Source organism: Salvelinus fontinalis, chromosome 38 (assembly GCF_029448725.1).
Source record: "Salvelinus fontinalis isolate EN_2023a chromosome 38, ASM2944872v1, whole genome shotgun sequence".
In the NCBI taxonomy this organism is placed as follows: Eukaryota; Metazoa; Chordata; class Actinopteri; order Salmoniformes; family Salmonidae; genus Salvelinus; species Salvelinus fontinalis.
The window spans coordinates 23957215-23975703 of NC_074702.1; the positions used below are offsets into that span (position 1 = coordinate 23957215).

At 44.1% G+C, this 18489-nt stretch overlaps 1 protein-coding gene across 1 annotated transcript in view; it reads left to right on the top strand.

Moving 5' to 3' along the window:
- Positions 1-1300, top strand: part of LOC129838084 (inactive phospholipase C-like protein 2) — a 51132-nt gene extending 49832 nt beyond the window's left edge. The window contains exon 6 of the mRNA XM_055904792.1: positions 911-1300. Coding sequence (XP_055760767.1) covers positions 911-1117 — 207 coding nt within the window. The 3' untranslated portion in view covers positions 1118-1300. The remainder of the gene's footprint in view (positions 1-910) is intronic.
- Positions 1301-18489: the final 17189 nt, after the last annotated feature.

Genomic DNA, 18489 nt, shown 5'->3' on the forward strand with positions numbered 1-18489 from the left:
GCCTTATTCATACAGTTTTGTTGAATAGGAAATCTGTGTACTTGAGCTTGTGTCCTCAAGTGACTACACCTCTGCAATGTATAACTATTTTTACCAGAAAGGTGAGAGTTAAATCTTGGAGTATGCAGCATTACTAGTTATTGTTTATCTCATGATAAATAATTACTTTTTGGGATTACGTAGATTACATTTTCTATTACATTTAGTTACATGTAAGAGGTTTAACTTAATGTTTGTTTTATTGAGGGCAGGCATAGGCAGTGAATTTAAATTCAAACAACTTCCGAGCAAACACTTCAGAGATTCTGATTCCACAGTGCAGTTGAGCTTCACTAAATGAGGAAAACAGTTTGTTTACAGAAGGGACATAAGGTAGGTAGGTTTAAATTGACATTTGTTTTTCAGTTGCAGCGCGGTGGAATAAGAGCCTATGTCTGAGTTAGATTGTACACACTCAGTCTGATGTATTTGTCTTCATGCTGTTCATTTAATCCCTGTGTCAATGCAAGGGGTAATTATCGAGGAATGACCTTCTGCATATTTATTTGTGATATTTGCATGCGTTAATTGCATGCTCACCTCATGAGCGTTTGGGCTCATCATTTATACATCCGTCCCCGGGAAATGGAGTTTGTGCCTGGTGAGTGTTTGGCTACGCTGCATAATTCATTATACACAGAAGCAGCGGTTACGCTCCGTGGGCATTGGGGAGATGTAGGACTCCAATGTCTGACCGCATACAACTAAGATTAAACAGTTAGTACCACACTACTCTCTCGCTTCGTGACCTTTTTAAGGTATTATTGGTTTCACCCTTTGTCTTTCTGTTTAAACTGGAGATTGAAGTTGTTGATACATGCTCTGTTGTCTCTATATTGCCATTCCTGTCATGTCCCTGCCTCCCCTCCAGGGCCAGGCAGACCTGCTGAAGCACGCAAAGAGTGAAGTCCAGGAGAACCTGAAGCAGATCCACTACGCCGCCCTCACCTGTAACCTCAGTAAGGACGGGCCATCAGGGAGCACGGCAGGCTCCGAGTCCAGGACCCGACCACGCAGCCTGGACGCCATCCCCGAGAAAGCCACGGGGGAGGACGAGCTTTCTGGGGAGGACAACTGAAGGCTTATGCCCTAAACCCTTCATACCTCAAGCACCTTGCCCTACCCTAGTGGCACTCATACACCCCCAAGCACCTTGCCCTACCCTAGTGGCACTCATACACCCCCAAGCACCTTGCCCTACCCTAGTGGCACTCATACCCCCCCAAGCACCTTGCCCTACTCTAGTGGCACTCATACCCCCCCCCCCCCCCCCCCCCCCAAGCACCTTGCCCTACCCTAGTGGCACTCACCCCCCCCCAAGCACCTTGCCCTACCCTAGTGGCATACATAAATCTCCTTACCGCAGTCCTACACAAACCTAACTACAGTATAACTGTTCTAGTGCCGTTGCCACACAACTATTCTTATTCCAGTGGCGTATACAACCATTCCATTCACACCCCAGTCCCACTCAAACCTCCCTTTGCTTAACCCCGTACCACACAAAAAACCCTTAACCCTTCCTGCCCACCTCAACGTCCAACAGCAAGATGTTGCGGGTCAACTAGGAAGGCCACGTGAACTTGCAGCCACGGGACAGTCTTAAAGCAGTGACCTACTGTAGAGACAGTGCACTTATTTACAGGCAGACCCCAGGGTCTGACCCTAGGAGAGCCGTTCTGAACGGTCCAGGGATTTCTTAAGCACAATTTACGGGTTTCTGACCAACCAGAAACTAGAGCTGTGAATGTAATAGGAAACAGGAAGAGGAACAATGGCGAGAAGGAAAGAAGAAAAGGGAGGAGAGAGCTGTTTACAATAATGAACTTGTTCATGTTTTTGTCTGCCAAAATAGTATGTGTATATATGGAGTTCTGTTACTTTTTTTCCAACGTGCTTCATTTTATTATTGTATTCTTGAGAAATAAGATTTATTTTGTAAAGGAAATGGCTCGTCCATGAAACATAACTATTATATTTGTCTGTGCAGATGTGAAATTGAGGTGTCCTTTACACTTTCCCACTGGAGAGTTCCTTTGTCGAGACAGAGGGGCGGATAGAGACTTTAAACCTCAGTGTGTGGTCCAAGGGTGGCAGTTGAGTCTTAAACACAGCCAGCAACTGCTTTGGGAAGGAACCATGGAGAGAGTAACGCGTTAGGCCTACGTTTTGGTGTCATTTCACCATTCCATGTGAGAGGGTTGAGTGGGATGTACAAAGTAATAATAGCTTCTCAACCCGTCCTGGTAACAAGCTAGCCCCCTATTCATGAATACGGTTTCATATATGACTGTGCCTCATTGCTACAAATCAGTCAACAAAGGGGATGGATGGTGAGGAAAGAGACACTCTTCCTCTCATCCATCCATCTTAACCTGCTTTTCTCCACCAATTGCTTCTAGTTTTGTATTTGTCCCCTGTTCATTCTCTCCACAGTGCTGAAACAGTGTTGCTCCTAGTCAACTTTAGCCACCCACCACTACCTCTGGATCTCACCACCAGTGTTTTAACTGGGCCCACACTGGGACCAAAAGTAATTCATGAACTTCAGTGTCGTGACAGTTGTATTTATAACTGTTGTTAACCATTTTTACAGATGGAGGGGGGAAAAAAAGTTTAACTGAATACCGGTTTTGCTCTTATCTGTTAATTCCCAAAACCTTCAGAATAAACTACGTCAAATCGTTTATGGTGTCTGGTGTCAGATTCAATGACAGACCGTATGAACATTCATTAACATTCTACAGTGTGCTGTTTTCTGTTGTATTAATGCTATTACTGTTTAAGGGCAGATGGCAGACAGAGACTGCAGGGTCTGGATATCCCAGCCATCACATGGAGCTGCTGGAGGAACTGAAGGATCTCTATAGATTATTTTACAGTGTGCTGATAGGAGTGGAGAGCGCCTTGGGATATCTAGCGAACCACAGACGTGTCTGGCACATGTTCCCAGATACACAGACAGACATGCACGCACAGCTGATAACCCATGCAAACACACACACACACACACAATCTTTTTCGTCACTATATTTGCATTTCCCTGATAGAACACTGCGTTGTGGTGGTCACTTGTCGTCACAGAAAAACAAGCACATCACAGGACAAAGGCCCCGGGACATGTTCTTAGAAAATCAGAAAGAGTCCTGAGTAAGTCAAACTGGAGTACAGCACCACACAGTAGCATTTAGAATAGATCAAAGCAAAGTTTATTGGTCCCGTACACAGAATTGTAGATGTGCAGTGTTAAAAATAAAACAATCCAGAACAAATAATAAAAAATATGTTATATAAGATAAGCCATGACTAGAATACAGTGGGTAAAACGGTATGTAAACATTATTAAAGTGACCAGTATGCAATGACCATGTACACAGGGCAGCTGTCTCTAAGGAGCAGGGTAGAATACAGGGTGGTAGCCATTTAGAACTGTGACTAAGGTTCAGGGCATGGTAATGGGCGGAGGCCTGGAAATAGAAGCTGTTTCTCAGTCTCTGTCCCAGCTTTGATGCACCTGTACTGTCTCCACCTTCTAGATAGTAGTGGGGTGAACAGGCAGTGACTCGGGTGGCTGATGATCTTTTTGGCCTTCCTGTGACACCGGGTGCCGTAGATGTCCTGGAGGGCAGGTATTGTGCCCCCTGTAATGTTGAGGGTGAACCTTTTGAACAGTATTTTTGTCATACTTTTTATAAATTATACATAGTCCTCATGAGAGTTGGGATTTATGTCAGTTCAGCTGCACCATCTATAGCAATGACTCAAATCTGGGTATGTTTTTTTTTATTTTTTATGAACAACTGAATTCAAGGCAACCTGTGTATAAACTAATAAAAACCTTACTGTTGAACAAGCGCAAAGAAGAGAAGGCAATGGATTCCATTCTGGATGCCCGTGACAAACAGTGTCTGGTTAGTATCAGTCGCTCCACAGTCAAGACGGGGCCTTGCAGATCACGTCAACAACCAGTGAGGACACATTCCCCATGAATAAATCTGAACGTTTGGAATAGATCTGCTTTGTAACATTGTGAAAGGTCTAGACTTAGATATTTAGTGGGTGATGTTGGCTAATAAATGTTCGTGCAAATGTTTGTGCAATCCTCTGGTCGCTGGTCTGGCCTGAGAAGCGAGTCTCCCTGTGGTCTTCATGATGAAGCAGTGGAGGCCATTAGTCTAGCTGTGGACCAGGCCTCATTCTAGGGAGCTGCATCCGGCCGGCATGCCATGGCGTGATGGCCTGGAGATGCCTTGGATTGAACTGCTGGAGAAGCAGTTGATATAAGGCTATGGCGCTAAGGTCAGCCAGTACCTTCTCTCAGCTCTGCTCTGCTCCCATCAATCCACATTCATCCCTTTTCAATGCTCACTCAAACTCCTATTCTACACCTGCCACTGTTCTGAGCAAGACAAATTATGTTTCTTAACCCACAGAGAAAAGAGACCTTTTGATCCATAACTGATTTATGGGTCAGACTTCTTTGCAACGTTCTCTAGGAATAACCAGAGGCAGCTGAACAAACTGTAGCCCTGTATTAGAAAGATACACTATCTTCTCACGTTGAATAATTCATGCTCTGCCAGTCACTAAACTGCACATCCCAGAGCGGATTGCTCTCGCTCGACGGTCCCCTTTGTAGAAAGCCTGTGTTGCTCATCCAGAGCACTTAGTGCTATGCGCCTCTCTGCAGACTAACCACCGCAATCATGACCGGGGGCATAAGCCTCAAGACTAGAAAGAGTATTCAGAGAAAAAGGACCACAAACAGATAAATAGAGCACTTACAGAGCTAATGCTAACACAGAGAGTATTTTTCTGCCTCCACATAAAGAGATGTATAGATAGCTAGCTGCGTATCAGTTTAGCTAGCGGCTGGCATGTCCAGGGAATGTCTGCTGCTAACAATGTAGTGAACAATACCCTGTTTTTCCCCTCAACTATAAGCTATACAGGAGAAATTGTGTGCTTATCTCAAGAGAAGCTTAATGGAACACATGTATACAAGCCAGGTCTGCAGGGCGTTCTGTTTATGTCATTCTTTAACAAGTTGTCTCGTTAAACTGTAAAATAGACATTTTCCACATCAAGAGTTTCAAGTTTTGAAATGTCAAAATGATATTGAACAGCTCTCCTTGTTAGCTTGACCACCCAATGTTCTCACACTGTCTCACAGATGAAGTTGTCTCGTCACCATGCACACTGATCATAAAACAGTCAAGTATTTACATATCAACATACAATTGAGATACCTGGGAAGTGGCGATGCCATATCAGACTACCAAGAATCCAAGCTACCATCTTGACCCTAAAATGTGTTCGAGGAATACTGTGCATCCTTTTGGTACCTAACCCAGCAGAACCTTGACAAGGAACCCAGTGTTGACTTCCGTTCCTTTCACTGTCACACTGCTGCACGAACTCAGTTTTATCATGGCACGACACAATAACTACTTGTTCTTGCCAATGAACATTGTGCCTCTGTGTGGGCTGGTGGCTGGTGCAGTGCTGTTAGCCCTGGCTTCCTTTCCCTGCTCCCTGCAACAGTATTCTGTTTTTGACTTCCACATAACGCCACATTCTCAGAGGACAATGCAGACGTACAGGACATAGCACGACAACAGTTGATGTAATGGTTGGATGGTGTGGTGAAGTCATTCATCCTTCTGCCTTGGACAAAAGCAGTATCCCGGGATTTGAACCGGGACGTGATGAACCACCTGATCCTCCTCACTTAACTTCTCTAACAGTTAGACTTCTTCCTCACAAAGGAAGAACAATGTATTATGCAAAAAATAAAGTGCTATGAAAAATTCATAACACTTTATTTCTGTATAGTACATTGTTCTTCCGTTCTCAATCAAACCAGAGGGAAATGACCTACAGTATCCGTTACCGTGTGTTCCCTCTTACTCGATTAGAATGGTGGGTGAACCAATAAGTGTGAGGAAGAATATTAACGTAATTGCTTAAGCAGCTGGTTCCTGTCTGGTTTATGATCTATTGTTTCAAAAGGACACATTAACCAGCAGCATACCACCCTGCATCCCACTGCTGGATAACCTTTGAAGCTAAGCAGGGTCGGTCCTGATCGGTCCCTGGATGGAAGACCAGATGCTGGTTGCTGTACATCAACTAGGTGGCTGCTGCACATTGGTGCTGGAGTTTCTATCTTACTATGTAAAGCACTTTGAGTACCTCAGTTAGTAGAAAAGTGCTATATACATCTAATCAATGATTTATTATGATGTAGCCTGGAATCTAAATTGTTGTGGTAAAACAATGGTGAAACAGAGTATTCCAGTTTGTATTCCAGGCTAGACAGAGTGGGGGTTGAAAACACACCAATTGTTCTACTTTCTTTCATAAACATCATTACTATCTCCCCTTGACTGGATCTCTGAGTGACTCATTACTGAAAACTGTGACAGTGTCATCCTCAGACATGAGCGATTCTCTTCCTCCAGGCCTCAGATTGTTAGATGATTAGTCTCAAAGTGACTTTGCTTGAGTCAAAAAAACAAATGTGAAAAGGAGTGTGGGTCGGGGTGTTTAGGGGAAGGATCAAAGTTACTTTGAGAAAAAAGGCCTAGGCTACCATTACAACCCACCCATGGCATATAAAATTAGTGTACAAAACATTAAGAATACCTGCTCTTTTCATGACAGACTGACCAGGTGAATCCAGGTGAAAGCTACTGATTTATGTCACCTGTTAAATCCACTTCAATCAATGTAGATGAAGAGAAGGTGACAGGTTAAAGAAGGATTTTTAAGTCTTGAGACAATTGAGACATGGATTACTTGTGTGCTATTCAGAGGGTGAATGGGCAAGACAAAATATTTGAGTTTGAGTCTGTCTAGAACTGCAAAGAACTGCAAACACCAGTTTGAGTCTGTCTAGAACTGCAAAGCTGCTGTTTTTCTTTCACGCTCAACAGTTTCCTGTGTGTACCAAGAATAGACCACCACCCAAAGGACATCCAGACAATTTGACACAACTATGTGAAGTATTTGCATCAACATGGACCAGCATCCCTGTGTAACGCTTTCGACACATTGCAGAGTCCATACCCTGACGAATAGAGGCTGTTCTGAGGGCAAAAGGGGTCCAACTCAATATTAGGAGGTGTTCCTAATGTTTTGTACATCGTGTATAGTAGCCTACCAACATAAATATACAAAAATGTGGGACACAACCAAACAATTAAAACAGCTGTACTTTCCAAACTAAAACATGTTTGGTAGTACCAAATCCTTGTCATGTGCTTGTGATGTTTAAGGTAATAATCAATGCTCTCCACATCCCTCTAAGAACGTTTCAATAAGAGGTGTTATACTGACCTTCAGTGGCCTTAGGCGGTACTGCAGACATAATTTTGTCACAAGGGAATATCATGAACAAGATTAAGACATCCATACAGGGGGACAGTTGCATACTGACTGGGATGTCAGTTATGGATGTGTGGGTTATAAATTCACATGTTGTTCCTCTATAACGAGCACATAAGTCATCTTATATTGTTTGGGTGCTATCTCAGAAAGAACAGCACAGCCTCATTTGGGTTCCTCTGCGAAAGACAAGCTAAAAGAAACATGATTTGCCCTGTGGATAATTATTTCTCTGCCTGCATATACAACAGGCTAACCTGTAATGCAAATTCTCACAACACCTCTGTATCTGTTATAGTGTATAACAAGTATGCAGGACTGAGCCTGTCTATTAGCCCACTTTGGCCACCTAACAAGACACAATGTCATGCATAATTAACCTGTTCCAGTGAACTCAGACCCCAAACAATTACACAGCATGTGTTCCACATAGATAATACATGCCTTTTAATGTCTACCATTGTCAGCTGCGGAAAAAAATCAAGAACACCTCACCAACACAGCCTTTCAAAAGGGAAAAAAAATGGTTTCAGTTACTCAAAATGGCCAGACTACTATCTAGTGCACAAGACCTGAGATACTAGCTTTCATATACCGTATACACTGGTTAAAACGTAAAAGCCTGAGCTACAACGATCTCTCTCACAAAAGCTCCTGTACTCCACTAGGTGGCAGGTGGAGCTAAGTCAAGCGCCATAGCATCCCTACACAGAAGGTCCTCATGAGTTCTGCTTCCAATTATGGGTTATTCTACAGGGACCTTGCTCTGAGAGCCGCCTCCCGGAGTCTCACACCTGCCTGCTTCGCTCCTCAACTAACCAAAAGCAGCATCCCACAATGCACTGCGTTTCCCTAAAATGATCAGTAGATCCTTATGCACCTTGAGGACCACTGATATTTTGGCATTATTTGTAAGGCCACCAAACAAAATGTATTGATATTTGTGTCTATAAAGGTGCTATTAGGCCACATAGAACCTAGAAACACAAGCATTCCGCTCCACCTGCGATAACATCTGCAAAACTGTGTATGCGACCAATCAACATTGATTTGATTTAGCAACAGGAACCAAACCAAAACAGCCTATACTTTTGCCTACTCTCTCTATCGACAAATCCCTGAGATGCTATTGTCTAGAATTACATAAAGAAGGATGGGACAATTATCTAATGTACATCATTATACTGCTGGACAAAACCCTGGATAGGCCTTTCAGTGTACTGCAGTGTCTCTGGTATGCCGGTAGAATTGTTTCATCTTCCCTTACTTATCTAATTTTAGGCCATTGTTTACAGAGAGCCGCAGAAAAACACTGCATTGTTTGTGTCGGGGGGGGGGGGGGGGGGGGGGGGGGCATGATGGAATCACTGCTCAAAGTACATTAAAATGGAAGGCAGCGTCGAGGTGACTTTAGCTCCTAATTAAAAACAGATGTGTCCATTTAATAGTCTTAATACTTTGAGGGAGAGAGACAATCACTGCAGAAATATCTATTTGCCTCATTAAATCGAGAGGCTTGATCATGATGGGGAGGAGAATAATGAATTAAGACAGACATGTTTACCAGGTTGTTTAAATAGTATTTGCCAGAAGAAAGAGAAGATCTAAATAGACTGTTGTTGTGTTGCACAGATTATTGGCTATTTAAGTGATGAAGTGACACGATGAACGGCAAGGAGTAAACTAGGAGCAGAATGGCAGTGAAACCTTATTATGGACAAATTCTACATCAATCACAGTATAGATAGCTTGAAAGTCTGTTAAAAGTAACCACAGTAACACTTTATTTGGATAGTCCCGAGTAGATGGTTTGTAGATGTTCAGTAGATGTTCAATAACTGTCCACAACATTTCAACTAACTATCCACGAACGCTAGCCCTAACCTTAACCCTTATCCTAGCCCTAAACTTAACCCTTAGAGTAACCCTAGCCATAACCTGAACCCTTTCCCCTATTCTAAACCTAACCCTAACCCGAACCGTAACCTTAGCAACCATTTGCTTTTCAACAGATAGTTTGTTAATAGTGTGTCCATCTGTAGATCATCTATATGGGGCTATCCAAATAAAGTGTGACTGAAACAACTTCAAATTCAGTTTACTGTGGAATCCTCCGCTTATCATTAGAAAAAGACCAATGCGATAGTGAAGAGACAAAGCTGGAGAATACGTTTGAAAAAGTTCTCCACTACAGTATGTAATGGTGTCAATCCACACCACACATAGGCGTGAGAACAATGTTACAGAAATCATATCACAGACTGTTTTGTCATGTACTGCCAGGTCACCTCATTGAGAGTTTGAGTATGACATGCGTGACATATTTCATTAGATTCAACTTGTATAGACATGCGGTACATAACTTAAATCTACTCGACACATCTGTCTGTGTGATGGGGACAAAGATGTGTCTGGACACTTCAGCCTTGTTCAGGGATCTCCTGTCACATTCAATCAGATCTGTGCACCGTACCAGCCTCCACTGACGCCCGCCCAAGCCTCCAGGAGGGATCAAAGAGCGAGTGGCACCGTGGCACTCCAGGAAAACCTCAGAGATCTATGGTACTGTCTATTGTTAACACCCATCACAGCTTTAACAGAATGGGCTGATTTGAAGTACAGTAGAGGTTGTTCCTTTGTCACAGATATTCATGATTTTCCGAAAGGAGTTGGCACTGGCACTTCATTATATTTTGAATCTATACTGAACAAAAATATGAACGCAACATGTAAAGTGTTGGTCCCATGTTTCTTAAGCTAAAATAAAAGATCCCAGACATTTCCATACGACAAAAAAATGCGTATTTCTCTCAAATTTTGTGCACAAATTTGTTTCCATCCCTTTCAGTGAGCATTTCTCCTTTGCCAAGATAATCCATTCACTTGGTAGTTGTGGCATATCAAGAAGCTGATTAAACAGCATTATCATTACACAGGTGCAACTTGTGCCGGGGACAATAAAAGGCCACTCTAAAATGTGCAGTTCTGTCACACAACACAATGCCAGAGATGTCTCAAGTTTTGACGGGGCGAGCAATTGGCATGCTGACTGCAGGAATGTCCACCAGAGCTGTAGCCTGAGAACTGAAATGTGAATTTCTCTACCATAAGCTGCTTCCCATGTAGTTTTAGAGAATTTGACCAACTGCTTTCACAACCGTAGACCATGTGTAACCACGCCAGCCCAGTACCTCCACATCCGGCTTCTTCCACTGCGGGATGGTCTGAGGAGAGACACCCCGATAGCTGATGAAACTGTGGGTTTGCACAACCAAAGAATTTCTGCACAAACTGTCAGAAACCGTCTCAGGGAAGCTCATCTGCGTGCTCGTCATCCTCACCAGGGTCTTGACCTGACTGCAGTTCAGCATTGTAACCAACTTTAGTGGTCAAATGCTCACCTTTGATGGCCACTGGCATACTGGAGAAGTGTCCTCTTCACGGATTAATCCTGGTTTCAACTGTACCAGGCAGATGGCAGACATCTTGTCCCGTCTTGTCCCGAGTAAATAGTCCTCGTATTTTTTGTATACATTTCGTATATATTTAATTTCACTTTCCATCTAGGAACTGAACATACATTCCCGCAACCCGCCTCACCCAATGTGGTACGGATCTGCTATTTTTTTATACTTTAGAACCGTAACCCCAATCAGAAGCTAGCCAGATAACTAGCTACTAGCTAGTAGTCAGTTAGCCACTGCTGCGGTCTTCACCCTTAACTCGGACACCAGCCAGCTTCAGCTCGGGCCAATACCTGCCAGTCTGCAGGCGAGATATCAACCCAGAGCATATAGGACTGCTTTTTCTCTACCACATCACCGGATTCCTGACGCAAGCTCTGGACAATTACACCGGATCATCGTAGCTAGCTAGCTGCAACCGACTGGCTACTACTGGCTAACACCTCTGTCCCGAAACAAGCACCAGTTAGCCTTGAGCTAGCCTCGAGCTAGGCCCATCTGCCGGCTAGCCGAAGAGGTCTACCAGCGAATTCTTGGGCTACAATACCTCTTTTGCCAATTGGACTGGACCCTTTATTGCCGACACGGAGCCCCGCCGATCCATCACGACTGGTCTGCCGACGTAATTGTCCGAGGTGGTTTCAACAGGCTTTTCCGTTCGTTTTTTCTTGGGTCACTATATCTATTTTGCCAATTGGATCGATCCCCTCTACCACACGGAACCCCACTAATCTACCGACGGAAACGAACGAGGTGACAAAAAAATATATAATAATAATAAAAAATAAAAAAACAGACCTCCATCCTATGTTATCTTGCTACCGATAGCCAGCTACCCGGCCAGCTGTCTGGATCGCCATGACCCCAACCAACCTCTACTCACTGGACCCTTATGATCACTCGATTAAGCATGCCTCTCCTTAATGTAAATATGCCTTGTCCATTGCTGTTCTGGTTAGTGTTTATTGGCTTATTTCACTTTAGAGCCTCTAGCCCTGCTCACTATATATCCAACCTTTCAGTTCCACCACCCACATATGCGATGACATCACCTGGTTTCAATGATGTTTCTAGAGACAATATCTCTCTCATCATCACTCATTACCTAGGTTTACCTCCACTGTATTCACATCCTACCATACCTTTGTCTGTACATTATTCCTTGAAGCTATTTTATCGCCCCCAGAAACTTCCTTTTACTCTCTGTTCTAGACGACCAATTCTCATAGCTTTTAGCCGTACCCTTATCCTACTCCTCCTCTGTTCCTCTGGTGATGTAGAGGTGAATCCAGGCCCTGCAGTACCTAGCTCCACTCCTATTCCCCAGGCGCTCTCTTTTGATGACTTTTGTAACCGTAATAGCCTTGGTTTCATGCATGTTAACATTAGAAGCCTCCTCCCTAAGTTTGTTTTGTTCACTGCTTTAGCACACTCTGCCAACCCAGATGTTTTAGCCGTGTCTGAATCCTGGCTTAGGAAGACCACCAAAAATTCTGACATTTTCATCCCTAACTACAAGATTTTCAGACAAGATAGAACGGCCAAAGGGGGCGGTGTTGCAATCTACTGCAAGGATTGCCTGCAGAGTTCTGTTTTGCTATCCAGGTCTGTTCCCAAACAATTTGAACTTCTACTTTTAAAAATCCACCTCTCTAAAAACAAGTCTCTCACTGTTGCCGCCTGCTATAGACCACCCTCTGCCCCCAGCTGTGCTCTGGACACCATATGTGAACTGATTGCCCCCCATCTATCTTCAGAGCTTGTGCTGCTAGGCGACCGAAATTGGAACATGCTTAACACCCCAGCCATCCTACAATCTAAGCTTGATGCCCTCAATCTCACACAAATTATCAATGAACCTACCAGGTATCACCCCAATTCCGTAAACACGGGTACCCTCATAGACATCATCCTAACCAACTTGCCCTCCAAATACACCTCTGCTGTTTTCAACCAAGATCTCAGCGATCACTGCCTCATTGCCTGTATCCGTAATGGGTCAGCGATCAAACGACCTCCACTCATCACTGTCAAACGCTCCCTGAAACACTTCAGCGAGCAGGCCTTTCTAATCGACCTGGCCGAGGTATCCTGGAAGGATATTGATCTCATCCCGTCAGTAGAGGATGCCTGGATATTTTTTTTTAAATGCCTTCCTCACCATCTTGAATAAGCATGCCCCATTCAAGAAATTTAGAACCAGGAACAGATATAGCCCTTGGTTCTCTCCTGACCTGACTGCCCTTAACCAACAGAAAAACATCCTATGGCGTTCTGCATTAGCATCAAACAGCCCCCGTGATATGCAACTTTTCAGGGAAGCTAGAAACCAGTATACACAGGCAGTTAGAAAAGCCAAGGCTAGCTTTATCAAGCAGAAATTTGCTTCCTGCAACACAAACTCAAAAAAGTTCTGGGACACTGTAAAGTTCATGGAGAATAAGAACACCTCCACCCAGCTTCCAACTGCACTGAAGATAGGAAACACTGTCACCACCGACAAATCCACTATAATTGAGAATTTCAACAAGCATTTTTCTACGGCTGGCAATGCTTTCCACCTGGCTACCCCTACCCCGGTCAACAGCACTGGCCTCCCCTCTGCTACTCGCCCACGCCTTCCCCATTTCTCTTTCTCCCAAATACAGTCAGCTGATGTTCTGAAAGTGCTGCAAAATCTGGACCCTTACAAATCAGCCAGGCTAGATAATCTGGACCCTTTCTTTCTAAAACTATCTGCTGAAATTGTTGCCACCCCTATTACCAGCCTTTTCAACCTCTCTTTCGTGTCATTTGAGATTCCCAAAGATTGGAAAGCAGCTGCGGTTATCCCCCTCTTCAAAGGGGGGGGGGGGGGACACTCTTGACCCAAACAGCTACAGACCTATATCTATCCTACCCTGCCTTTCTAAGGTCTTCGAAAGCCAAGTCAACAAACAGATGACCGACCATCTCGAATCCCACCATACCTTCTCCGCTATGCAATCTGGTTTCAGAGCTGGTCATGGGTGCACCTCAGCCACGCTCAAGGTCATAAACGATATCTTAACCGCTATCGATAGGAAACAGTACTGTGCAGCCATATTCATTGACCTGGCCAAGGCTTTTGACTCTGTCAATCACCACATCCTCATCGGCAGACTCGACAGCCTTGGTTTCTCTAATGATTGCCTCGCCTGGTTCACCAACTACTTCTCTGATCGAGTTCAGTGTGTCAAATCGGAGGGTCTGTTGTCCGGACCTCTGGCAGTCTCTATGGGGGTGCCACAGGGTTCAATTCTTGGACCGACTCTCTTCTCTGTATACATCAATGATGTCGCTCTTGCTGCTGGTGAGTCTCTGATCCACCTCTACGCAGACGACACTATTCTGTATACTTCTGGCCCTTCTTTTGACACTGTGTTAACAACCCTCCAGGCGAGCTTCAATGCCATACAACTCTCCTTCCGTGGCCTCCAATTGCTCTTAAATACAAGTAAAACTAAATGCATGCTCTTCAACCGATCGCTGCCTGCACCTGCCCGCCTGTCCAACATCACTACTCTGGACGGCTCTGACTTAGAATATGTGGACAACTACAAATACCTAGGTGTCTGGTTAGACTGTAAACTCTCCTTCCAGACTCACATCAAGCATCTCCAATCCAAAGTTAAATCTAGAATCGGCTTCCTATTCCGCAACAAAGCATCCTTCACTCATGCTGCCAAACATACCCTTGTAAAACTGACCATCCTACCAATCCTCGACTTCGGTGATGTCATTTACAAAATAGCCTCCAAAACCCTACTCAATAAATTGGATGCAGTCTATCACAGTGCCATCCGTTTTGTCACCAAAGCCCCATATACTACCCACCACTGCGACCTGTACGCTCTCGTTGGCTGGCCCTCGCTTCACACTCGTCGCCAAACCCACTGGCTCCAGGTCATCTACAAGACCCTGCTAGGTAAAGTCCCCCCTTATCTCAGCTCGCTGGTCACCATAGCAACGCCCACCCGTAGCACGCGCTCCAGCAGGTATATCTCTCTGGTCACCCCCAAAACCAATTCTTCCTTTGGCCGCCTCTCCTTCCAGTTCTCTGCTGCCAATGACTGGAACGAACTACAAAAATCTCTGAAACTGGAAACACTTGTCTCCCTCACTAGCTTTAAGCACCAGCTGTCAGAGCAGCTCATATATTACTGCACCTGTACATAGCCCATCTATAATTTAGCCCAAACAACTACCTCTTTACCTACTGTATTTATTTATTTTGCTCCTTTGCACCCCATTATTTCTATCTCTACTTTGCACCTTCTTCCACTGCAAACCAACCATTCCAGTGTTTTTTTACTTGCTATATTGTATTTACTTCGCCACCATGGCCTTTTTTTATATTTTTATTTATATATATATTTTATTTGCCTTCACCTCCCTTATCTCACCTCACTTGCTCACATTGTATATAGACTTATTTTTCACTGTATTATTGACTGTATGTTTGTTTTACTCCATGTGTAACTATGTGTTGTTGTATGTGTCGAACTGCTTTGCTTTATCTTGGCCAGGTCGCAATTGTAAATGAGAACGTGTTCTCAATTTGCCTACCTGGTTAAATAAAGGTGAAATAAATAAAATAAAAATGTGAGTGAGCGGTTTGCTGATGTCAATGTTGTGAACAGAGTGCCCCATAGAGGCTGTGGGGTTGTGGTATGGGCAGGCATGAGCTACGGACACAATAGCATTTTATCGATGGCAATTCGAATGCAGAGATACCGTGACGAGATCCCGAGGCCCATTGTCATGCCATTCATTCGCCGCCATCACCTCATGTTTCAGCATGATAATGCACAGCCCCATGTTGCAAGGATCTGAACACAATTCCTGGAAACTGAAAATGTCCCAGTTCTTCTCTGGCCTGCATACTCACCAGACATGTCACCCTTTGAGCATGTTTGGGATGCTCTGAATCGACGCGTACGACAGAATGTTCCAGTTCCTGCCAATATCCAGAAACTTCGCATAGCCATTGAAGAGGAGTGGGACAACATTCCACAGGCCACAATCAACAGCCTGATCAGCTTTATGCGAAGGAGATATGTCGCGCTGCATCAGGCAAATGGTGGTCACACTAGATACTGACTGGTTTAATGATCAACTTCCCTACCTTTTTTTTTAGGTTTCTGTGACCAACGGATGCAGATCTGTATTCCCAGTCATGCGGAATCGATAGATTAGGGCCTGATGAATTTATTTAAATTGACCGATTTCCTTATATGAACTGTAACTCAGTAAAATCTTTGAAATTGTTGCATGTTGCATTTTGTCACGTCCTGACCATAGTTCTTATGTGTTTTGCTTGTTTAGTGTTGGTCAGGACGTGAGCTGGGTGGGAATTCTATGTTGTGTGTCTAGTTTGTCTGTTTCTGTGTCCAGCCTAATATGGTTCTCAATCAGAGGCAGCTGTCAATCGTTGTCCCTGATTGAGAATCATATATAGGTGGCTTGTTTTGTGTTGGGGATTGTGGGTGGTTGTTTCCTGTCTCTGTGTTTGTGGTCTGCACCAGATAGGTCTGTATCGGTTTACCACTTTTGCTATTTTGTTTTTGTTTAGTGTTCACAGTAGTTGTTGTTAATTAAACATGTTGAGCACTGGCTACGCTGCGTGTTGGTCCGATCCCTGTTTCATCCCCTCTTCTAGTGAAGAGAGGGAAGGCCGCCGTTACACATTTACATTTTTCTTCAGTGTATATAAATTCAATTGTTGCATAAGAAGTTAAATCAGAACACTTGATGTCGGCCTCAAAAGCTTGGTTAAACACTTTTCGGGCAATATAACAATATAACAACAAGATGTTTGTCCTGTCCATTGAGCATTTTTAATTAGAAGTAAACATGAAGTAATACGTAAGCAATAAAAAAATGCTATTGACATTTCTATGGAAATATACCACTAAATGATATACCTTACAAATAACTTGCAGTGGCATGAAAGAAGGGCACACTGCTGAGGCTGATGGTGAATTAGTTGGTGGAAATGATGAGATAATTGGCACTGGATGGATCTGCTGTATGAACAGGAAAATAAAAAGACCCAGAGGGGCAGAGTGATCTCACGACAAAGGAGGTGGGGGGGGTCTCCCTGGAGTCACTCTCACAAGGGGAGCGAGGGAGAAATGGAGGGAGCGTCTGCTACAGAGACAAAGTCAAGAGTAACCCACTCAGGTGACATCAAAGGAAGACCAGGGAGCATAGAAAGAGAGAGGGAGGGGAGGGGTGAGGAAGAGTCCATCTAACAAAGCAGGAGGGGATCAGGGGATGAGGGGTTGGCGGTATTGTGCATTGTGTGGACTAGACATGCCGTTCCCTGGGGAAGGGCCTATAGGCGCACAGGACCCTGACTGAGACACTTCGTTAGCAGGACTGTGTACGTAGGGACTGGGATAGTGCCTGGGGGGTAATTATTATTATTAACGCAATGTGCCCCGATAGTCCCCATTCCCCACTAGCACAGAACAGACACACATAGGGGTCCAATGAGAGTGTCCCATAAGGGCAGCAGGTGGGCCGGCGAGGCGCTAATATCTGGGCTAATACTGACTGCCAAGTGCGGCTAATGGCAGTGGTGGGGGACACAGAGGTGACACTGGGGGGACGAGTCAGACTCAGGCCGTGTGGGGAAAGGGCCTCAGGTTGTAATTAGTAGCCGGTGAAAACACAGCTCACCAGAGGAGCACAGAGAGGTAAACGGGGACACCAGGGTCTCAGCAACAATAATAATTATCAATCACCAAAACAATCAACCCAGGATATTCTATTAGACAAGCTATCACTGCCACCACTGACCCACTGATTCAGCCATGTGGTTAGGCCAGGGCCTCAGGGTTAAAGCCAGTTGCATCCAGGAAGATAATGTAGAAGAAGGCATGGATTTTTTGCCATGCCAATTTATTTATTATTTTAAAACAGTTTGGGACATCATAGGAACATCAGGGAACACAATTTGTGTAATGTCGGGGAACTAACCATGGAAACTCAAACATTTTATTGTCCACATTTTATAGAATGTCATATGTTCTGCAGTGAAATGGTACTTCACAGCTTTGCCGATATCATTTAGATGAATGCTGAACAAAACGGGCCCTAAATTGGAGCCGTGGGGAACCCCCTTTCTAATATTCATTTGAAACCCTCACATCGTACGTACATCTCCATAGTAAATAATTCTGATTGTGCGCGACAAAATACTGTTTTATTCGAGATTCATTGAAGCAAGCAACTATGGACCACTATTTACCATTGAGTAGAGCTGGTTGGTGTTGTATTCTTTGAATAAGTAGAAGTATCAGCAGAAAAGGGAAAGAGAGCATTGTCAATGTCAAGTATACAGTTAGAGTATGAAAATGAGACCACACCCAAGATGTCAAAACAAAGGAATTACATTGAAATATTCAGAAGGCCTCTCTGCCCTTACCTTAAGAACCAATATGCTTCCATGAACCATAGTTCAAATGTTATTATGTATATATTACTTTACTCAAACCACTGAGAAAAATAGATTGAGTCTATTTGTGAAAGGGAACTGACAAACAAAAGAATACAGGAAACCACATCCCAC